This window comes from Setaria viridis, chromosome 7 (genome assembly GCF_005286985.2).
Source record: "Setaria viridis chromosome 7, Setaria_viridis_v4.0, whole genome shotgun sequence".
Taxonomy (NCBI): domain Eukaryota; kingdom Viridiplantae; phylum Streptophyta; class Magnoliopsida; order Poales; family Poaceae; genus Setaria; species Setaria viridis.
In genome coordinates this window covers 27,396,722-27,406,513 of record NC_048269.2, presented here as the reverse complement: position 1 = coordinate 27,406,513, position 9,792 = coordinate 27,396,722, and the positions used below count along the sequence as shown (strand labels likewise).

The window sequence follows — 9,792 nt, the reverse complement described above, 5'->3', positions numbered from 1 at the left end:
ACCTACCTGCAACGATTGGCCGTGGGAGTATCGGGAGAAACGAAGATGAGCTGGGACCCTGATAAAACAAGATAGATACATACATTAATTAGGCTTATCGCTACCAGTACATACCGGTATTGTTAATTCAGAAAAGCAACCGATCGAGATATGGGATCAGCACTGTGTTAGTCGTTGCTAACTGTGCGTTGAACAGTCTGCTCCCGATCGATGGTACAGGAAAAGCTATAATAAGCTTTGATTATCATTTTTTCATGGCAAAAGCTTTGATTATCATTATAAGCACTGTTATATAGTTCAATCAACGATGTGTTTGTGTGTATGTATGTATGTATATACACACACACACAATTATAGGCACTGTTCACCTGGTGCCGACGACGGCGATGTGTGATGAGGATTTGCCCGGCGCCACGACGTGGATGCTTGCTTATAATTGGAAGTCACGAGGCGTGCTGGGTGGCGGCTTCACCACATATAGAAGCTTAGCTCACGCCACGCCCTGCAGAGAAAATAAAACTCGGCGCAGAAAGGGAAATTTCACATAGCCGTCTTGGGATGATCTGTAGCGTTGCTTTGCGTGATGGGCACGTCAAAATGAGAGAGAGAGAGAGAGAGAGAGAGAGAGAGAGAGAGAGAGATGGAGGAGTGGTAGTAGCGCTGCACGTGCTGAATTGCTGATGCATCATCTGCTGACCGAGCTTGACATGGAGATAAGCTAGCTGATGTGCCTCCTTCCGGAGAACAACTCAACACCAATAATTTACCAGCGGAGAAAACCCTCGGCACAGATCGATTTGCCACGTCAGCAGGAAATTCGGAACCCGAGGCTCCTGGCAACAAGGGGTAGAATTGTGATTACTGTTTTTGTGTTCGTTCAGCTTTTACCCTGGAAAAAGCGTCAGTAAACTAACTTTTGGGTGGTCCTTTCCTTTTCTATTTACTGTGTGCTACCAGCAGTAGTCATCTGATATTGCCCTTTCTTTCTCATGAAAAAAAAGAGAGAGTAGTTCAGAGCCAGATCCTTATCAAGCTGCAAAGTTACTACAATGGTGTACTATTACAAAGCTCCAAGCTAAGGTGACAGTTGCAGAAGTATGCGTCGTGGGGCTCTTTGATGCTTTCCACAACGCTGTGCGCTTACCCTATTTGTATTGAGGGGTCCCGCAGCATCTTGTGCATTCCAGTCTCCGTCGTCCAGTGTACTCGCGTAATTGTCATCCACAGCGTGCTGATTATCCGGGAAAATACACAGCTCGGGAGCATCACTTTTTCTCGCTCCTGTTCCTGACTTCCTTCTCCCTGGCTCGCTTTCGCTCCCCATTCAAGCCGGGGCACGCGCGCCACGCACTTCGCCGCCCATTCTTCGCCAACGCAATCCGCCGGCAAAGACAAATAAAGGCCGCCGGCCGTCTAGGCCCTCTTTCTCCCTCGTGTATTATTCGGTTCGCCGGCCGGCTAAGTTCGACGACTTGCATGTGTTCACCGCTCTCGATCGCCTTTGCCGTGGAGCCGCCGGAACCTGTGGTAGGTGCAGTACCCATGGATGTTGTGCGCACTTGGGATCGATCGCCGTCAAGCTCGCATGAGTGACCCTTTTGATGTAAGAATGCTCCCAGCAAATTAAAGTGCGCTCGAAGAAGAAAAATCTAGTGTTCATGCAGTGGGGAGAAGCCACCATGTGTCTGCTGTGCCAGCTGAATTATTGGCTCTCTTTCTTCTCTTTGAAAAGAAAGGCAGATCTTTCTCCCTCCGAGTACTTCGTGGCTTCGTGCAGAAAACCACCACCACTCCTCTCCCTCCTGCTGTGCAGTTAGAAACTGATCCAGTTGCTGTTAGTTTAGGGGAAATGTTTGTGCGTGTTGAGACTTGAGAGGATCGGAGCTAGGATCCACCACCCAATGAGAGGGACAGCAGGGAACAGGTAATGCGACGTGCAGGCACTGTCCAGCCAATTGACGCGAGCTGGGAGACGGAGAGTACTGGGTCGGGACTCGCCTTTCCCCTGCACTGCACCCGGCACTGCTCCTCCTCCAACAACCGGTACCGCCCCTGGGACTAAAAAAATGGGGGGCGGCACATCATGAGAGGACGCTTGACGTAGCATGGTACTCCCCTGGCATGTGTGCGCACCACTCGCATTTCCAAGAGCTTCCTGCGCTCGCTGCGTCGCCTGCGTGCGCGCGCTTCACGAATAAACAAGTGTAAGATGCTTTTACTTTTACTCCTGTCGCACGCAGAGGGCATCTTCTCGATCGGCAGAGGGGGGAGTGAGGAGGATGGACATGGACATGGATGGATACTTTGGTTGAAGGTCTCTAGAACCCTACTGGCCTTTTTGTCTCGGGGAAGCCTCACCAGGACACCTCACTCGTCTTGTAAGCCGGGTCCATGCACCATACACGTATCAATCATTACCTCCACTCAATAAACCTTATAATATTCCGCCCAGGAATTTTACATTTCTGTGCACTTCAAAATTTTCTAGAAAAGGGCATTTTCTGAACACTCTGGTATGAGTATGAGCACACTGCATTTTTGTAGGTGTCTTTTCGCCACTATCTGCCATGTCGGTTACCCCCGGCCCGAACCCTTTTTCATCAATAATGCAGGGTTCACGATGAATATGCATGTTTGGTTTCCTTGCCTTGCCTTGTCTATCATGGCGTCATCAATGGATAAGGAAACCGTCAATAGTGATGAGTGGAGGGCTAATCAATTTTTTGATAACTCTCGAAAGCAAGAAGTCAGTAAAACTCTTCATTAATTATTACTATGCTACTCACTCCATTCCAAAACGTAAGTCATTCTAACTTTTTTGGATAGTCAAAGCATCTTAAGTTTGACCAAATCTATACAATAAAGTACTAACATTTACTACCTTTCGAAATTAATTGCTACTAAGTATTTATCCATGTTGCATAGCATGCCATAATCATTTATATTTCAAGACGGGAGGTAATAGGAAAGATGAAAATAGACATGGTTACTCTTGTCAGATAACCTTACCGGGCAAGGCGAGAAAAGATCCAAACATATCTGTGACACTGCAAATGATAATTGTAAATGATCATAATTCTTTTATTAAAAAATGATCATCATAAAAATGATACTGCATTTGGCCATGAAAAATATATATACACATGTACTAGTTTCAAAAGAAATATATATACAGATGCTTTATATGAACAGTTTTGCAGATCCTGCCTGAGCACTTGTTAAATTATTGGTGCGGCTTGGCTTATATGTATGGAAAATATTTCTGATGCTCAGCAGTAGCTAGCTGCCACAAGCTAGCACAATATGAACCCTACGGGCCTGTTTGGTTGGCTGCATTTGAACTAGCCAGGCTCTTCGGATGCCACGTTAGCTTGTTTACTTACCTGTCTCGGCGTCAGGCTTGGCTGGCCAGATGAAAAAGCACCGCTAGGCCTGGCTCCCTCGCGGCATGCGGACATTAGTCCAGTTTAATGATGCTGCTAGCACATAATTAATGCATATTATGTGATTTTAATTTATTTTAAAACAGATTAGGACTCGGTAAGATAAAGTAGATATTATTATAATATAATATCATAAAATAGTTATTTTGGCAGTTTCGTATTCCTTACGTGCACTCGTATAGGAAACCAAACACCATCTCATCTCATCTAGACTAAGCGCATACAAGTAACCAAACAACGACTTCTTGCATGCGCCCAGCCTAACCCTCGACAACCAGGCTCGTTGATGCAAGCCAGGCTCGGCTGGGAAGGCAACAAATCAGGCCCTACAAGCATGGAAGTTGGGGGCAAAATTTGTGGTGCGGCTATATGCCGCGGAAGGCGACAGATCAGCAACCATCGCCTCAAGAAGTGCGCGCTGGACACATGTCAGCCCAATTAATTAGATTATTTTAGCACAGTTCGTTGCTCCCCCTAAACTGTTTTAGTGTGGGTCCTTGCTTCCCTATATGACAGTATAGCTTTTTTAAGTCAGATGTCAGTGCATGCATATATAGTTTAAAGGAGATAGAGAAAAAAGACTGCATGGGTGCATACAAAAAGGACAAGATCATGACCTAACACACATGCATGCAAATTCAAAGCTAAAAAATATATAAATCTTAAACCGAGCATCCAAACTAAATTTTGATTGCACCATTATGTTTGTTATGTCAAGATCTTCAAAATAAGACTCCACTTGACTATGTTTTGAGATTTTTTTTATTTTTTTCATATTAAATAATTAATTTTGGCTACTGCGAACAAATAATTGAACATCACGAACAAACGATTATTTTCTATGAACAAATAATTAAACATGATGAACAAAATAATTGCGAACAAAAATATTTAAATCATGAACAAATCGTTGCGTAAGAGAGTGTCAAACTAAAGATGAAATCAAAATTAAATTTTGATTGCACCGTTAGATTTTAAAATTGAAACCTTCAAAACAAGACCCCAGTTGACTATGTTTGGATGAATTTTTTATCACTATTTTTTAATCATATTCAAAAAAATTCTTAGATATATACGCCTGAACAAATTATATGAATTCAAAGAACAAAACATATATACACATCAAACAAATTGTATGTACTTACAGAACAAAAATGTCAACGCCTGGAACAAATTATACGAACTCACAGAACAAAATAGTTGTACATGTCGAACAATTTATATGAACTCACGGAACAAAAAATCTATGTAACTCGAACAAAGTGTAGGAACCCACAGAACAAGTATTTATACACATAGAACAAATTATATGAACTCATCGAATAGAAAATTGTACATTTAGAACAAATACATTATAAATATATAACAATAGTTTAATCCATAAAATAGAAAATAATATAGGAAACATGAACTAAAAATAAAAAAGGAAATGAAACTATAATATACCAAATGAAATAAAAGATAAATAAATAATATACAAATAATTAGAAAAAGAAAAGGGCACCACAAGAAAACAAAAGCAGAAGAAAAGAAAATGAAATTGTAGTTTAACATTGAATTTCTCTTCGATCTGAATACTTTAATTTCATCATGGGAAAAATCGGTTATATTCCATTAATATAATATATAAAGATTGATGATATAACGTATGAAATAAGCCATCCAGAGAAAGAATATCCACATGAGAATTAGAATAATCAAAAAGAAAGAAAGAAAAAGAAAATAATATATATACAAAGAGAAAGAATTAAAAGGGGATAAATAAAAATTGAAAGGAAAGAAATAGAAAAATTGAACAAACACAAAGAAAGCAAAAACCAAACCAACCTTAGGAAGAAAATAAAATAATCCAACTTAGCATAGTCAATGAAACAAAATAATTAGAAAAGAAAGAAGTAAAGATATGCGAGAGAGTTAGAAGGAATAAATGAAAAAGAAAGGAAAAGAAAAATAGAAGATGAAATAAGTAGGAAAGAAATAAATAAAATATATGCATATACAGGTTAAAATAGAATATCTATTAAAGGTTTAGAAATAAAAAAACAAAACAAAATGAAAGTGGAAAAGTAAAAAAAATAAAAAAACCGACCCTAGCATGCATGTGTTTGCACGCAGGTTAGGAGTTCGGGCATGCATGCGCTAAGATCCCACGTTAACTAATACATACACACGACAACTAAATTTTTGAGATGTTATTCATCGCATATGCGACTGCACAGAATTTGCTGCGCAAACATGTCCTGCGCCGCAGCACATGTGATTCTCTCCGCCTCCGCATCCGTGAGAGCGATGTGTGGTCGAAAGAGACGGCCTTCATTCGCGTGGTTGATCGCTTGGTTCTAAAGCACAGCTACGATCTGATCAGAGTCTACAGAGGGCATGTCTCGCGGCTGGCATGCGTGTCATACTTGATCCCCATATCATGACAAGGACGAGCTCACATGAGCCCAACCAGTTGATTCATGGGCCCCACCCTACTCCCGCCGTCCTCCCTGCAAAGCTAGCTACACTGAGCCGCGCTAGCTGCAGTGCAGTACTACAAACCTACTTTTCCCCTGCCTAATTACCTGCTCGGTCTCAACTCGGGCAATTCACATTTCGGTTTTTACCGTGGATATGAATTGAATTTTGCCCCCAAAATTCAAGAAGACGCTGCAGTAGCGTGTACTCACAAATGACCCATGCAGTTAGCCTTTGTTCTCTTGTGCACTGGCTCTGAAATGAGGTACTTGTATATGCACAACATTTCTTTGTCTAGTACTAAAAGTTCACTGGTTTGTTCAACGACTTTCTCTGTATGACCAGACATCGTAAATTGGGATAGGAAATCCAGTTGCCTAAAAAAAATAATGCACCCATGGATCGATATTTAAACGGAAGACAGTTGATCCACTGCGAGTTTTGTCAGTTCCTTGAAATTTCATCCTTAAGATCGAATCGGTGGTTTGTTTATGGTTTAGCACAGCTCGCTCGCTCGGTAACAGTGTACGATATATTGTATTCAATAAGACCAAAAAAAAACCAGAAGGCAAAGAGTAGGACCATGCAGTACGATACTCCATGCCCAACAGTACAATACTCTCAGAATAGAAATGCACAACGGCAATACACCATTCCTACTGGTACTAACACGAGCTGTGTGTCCCCGGTCACCTTCCCGGAATCTTCTAGGGCAGTGCCTCCCCCTCCCTAGTAGCAGCTGCGCTGAGCTCACCTCCCTCCCCGCCCATGGGCTGGCCGGCTGGGCTCCTCTCCCTCCCCCACTGTGGGAACGCGGCAGCAGCTAGCAGCTTTCCCGCAGCTCGCTTTACCCCTCCCAAGCAAGCGCCCGCCACTAGTCGCTAGAGAGAGAGAGCAACCGCACTTAATTACCACACACTTTCTCTCTCCGTCCCATCGATCCCTCTCCCAGCCCCAGCCTGCCTCCTCTTCCTCCGACGCGTCGCGCGGCGGAGATCGATCCGGCTCCAAGCGGGCGCGGTCAATGCGAAGGCCAGAGGGAGGCAGATGAATCGCTTCCCGTCCCCTCCCGATCGGCCGTGTCGTGCTAGCTAGCTGCCGAGTCAAATTCACCCACAGCCAGAGGAGAGAGAAGGGGAGGGAGACAGACAGATAGGGGCGTGGTAGATATAGATAGGCTCATCGGGGATAGATCCCCCGCCTCCTCTTCACTCTCCCCAGCAAGCAACCAAGCCAGCCTCCACCCCGCCTCCGCCGCGCGCGCCTGGACCGCGTCGCGTCGAAGCCGCCGCAACAGGGACGCCCGGGCCGCTCCAAAGGGAAGGCATCCAAGCAGGACGAAGAGGAGGCCGCGTAGGCGGTAGATATGGAGTTCGCGAGCTCTTCCAGTAGGTTTTCCAAAGAGGAGGACGAGGAGGAAGAGCAGGAGCCGGAGGAGGAGGAGGAGGACGAGGAGGCGTCCCCGCGAGAGATCCCCTTCATGACAGCGGCTGCGGCGGCCAGCAGCACAGGAGGAGGGGCCGCCTCGTCGTCGTCCTCGCCCACCGCGGCGGCCTCCGCGTCCGCGTCGGGCTCGGCCGCCCTCCGCTCCAGCGACGGCGCCGGGGCGTCCGGGAGCGGCGGCGGCGGCGACGACGTGGAGGTGATCGAGAAGGAACACATGTTCGACAAGGTGGTGACGCCCAGCGACGTGGGGAAGCTCAACCGGCTGGTGATCCCGAAGCAGCACGCGGAGAAGTACTTCCCGCTGGACGCCGCGGCCAACGAGAAGGGCCTCCTGCTCAGCTTCGAGGACCGCGCCGGCAAGCTCTGGCGCTTCCGCTACTCCTACTGGAACAGCAGCCAGAGCTACGTCATGACCAAGGGCTGGAGCCGCTTCGTCAAGGAGAAGCGCCTCGACGCCGGGGACACCGTCTCCTTCTGCCGCGGCGCCGGCGACGCCGCGCGGGACCGCCTCTTCATCGACTGGAAGCGCCGCGCCGATTCCCGCGACCCGCACCGCATGCCGCGCCTCCCGCTCCCCATGGCGCCCGTCGCCTCGCCGTACGGCCCCTGGGGAGGCGGCGCGGGTGGCTTCTTCATGCCGCCCGCGCCGCCCGCCACACTCTACGAGCACCACCGCTTCCGCCAGGGCCTCGACTTCCGCAACATCAACGCCGCCGCGCCGGCCAGGCAGCTCCTCTTCTTCGGTTCTGCCGGCATGCCCCCGCGGGCGTCCATGCCGCCGCCGCCGCCGCCTCCACCTCTGCACAACATTATGATGGTGCAGCCCAGCCCCGCGGTCACGTCGGGTCTGCCCATGGTTCTCGACTCCGTACCGCTCGTCAACAGCCCGACGGCGGCCGCCAAGCGCGTGCGCCTCTTCGGAGTCAACCTCGACAATCCGCAACCGAGCACCGGCGAGTCAAGCCAAGACACCGACGCATTGTCGCTGAGGATGCCGGGATGGCAGAGGCCGGGGCCGTTGAGGTTCCTCGAAACGCCTCAACACGGCGGCGCCGTTGCAGCTGGCGCCGAGTCCTCTGCAGCCTCGTCGCCGTCGTCATCGTCCTCCTCCAAGAGAGAAGCGCACTCGTCACTGGATCTCGATCTGTGACCGGTCCCAGATCGATCAGGCCACCTCGATCGATTCGGAGCGTACAAAAGGAAAGTTGAACAATTCTTCCTTCCGCCTGCTACCTTCTTCTTCATCTTCTTCACCTTTTGGGATTCCATTATAACTTATGATAGGATTTAGCTTCTTAACATTTTGTTTTCCAATTTTTGTTTCGGCCATTCAAATTCTTGTGTTGGCTTGACAATATATAGAGAGAAGTTAGTCGAATTAATCAATTTTTAATGCTTTCATATGGTTTCCAAATCTGACTCAGTTTTTGCTTCGCCTCTATTGATCGGTCCATTTTTTGCCCTCGCGATTCGTTTCCTTTACTATATGGTAACTTGCTATTTATGTAGTTTGTTTGGACAATCGTGATTGTCCCTACATATGATAACACTCCTCCAAATCTGCACTCCTCACAGCATCAGTACCAAGAATCTGAAACGTAATACCATAGGTGCGGTGCAATATGCATTGTGCCTTCCTTGCATCATATGTATGATCTCTTCTCGTCCTAGATTGGAGTTGCAGCCACACGGATCTCACAAAGCATGGCGAGACATCAGCATTGACAATGGATTAGCTGCAGTCAACAATGCGGCAGGCAAAGCCATGGAGCTGGCTACGCGCATTGGAGGTCAGATGTTTAAATTCTAAATCCTCTCATCTCCTTCCATCAGTACTGTGCTCATCATCTCTTATGTTTGTGGTGTCGTTCTTGTTTTCATTTTCGTGCTTTCACCGGCAGGCGCTTTCTATACTGTTGCTCTCTCTTTGTCCATTCTACATATATACCAAGGTGCATCTTGGTATAATAGTAGATTGTATGGTAGGTACTAGCACCAGCAGAATGGAAGAATTTTTCATCTTGAGGTTTTTACAAGGTCAACTGAGAATTAACCCCTGTCGCGGGCCAAATTACATGTAGTTTGGTTTGTCTGGGCTTTGAGTGGTATAGACTCCAAGAGTTCTTTATGGCCCCTGGCAGTCTGTAAAGAGGAGGAGGATGAGGAGCATTGCCACTGGCCTTAACTTCTTTGTACGGTCTGATGAACGATTTATGGGGGAGGAGGGCCTCACTACTGTTGCTGTAGTAGTAGGAACAGTGCTGCTTCGATGTGCACCTCTCTCTCTTGGAGTAGTCTTGGTTGCGTTCTGTGTTCTTGTCCTTTGTGTGTGAGACAGTGAGGAAGAGAGAGAGAGCCTGTACATCACCGTCTCTTTTCCTCTTGCTTTTTCACTGCAGTGAGTAGGTACGGGCGTGTGTGCTTGCTGGGAGCAATGGAGGCA

The 9,792-nt window shown here is 46.9% G+C and overlaps 1 protein-coding gene across 1 annotated transcript; it reads left to right on the top strand.

The window, feature by feature from the left end:
• The first annotated feature begins 6,587 nt into the window (after positions 1-6,587).
• On the top strand, positions 6,588-8,765 carry LOC117865603 (B3 domain-containing protein Os02g0683500). Its single transcript, XM_034749823.2, has one exon. The coding sequence runs from the start codon at positions 7,270-7,272 to the stop codon at positions 8,497-8,499; it is 1,230 nt and encodes a 409-aa protein (XP_034605714.1). The 5' UTR covers positions 6,588-7,269; the 3' UTR covers positions 8,500-8,765.
• The last annotated feature ends 1,027 nt before the right edge of the window (positions 8,766-9,792 follow it).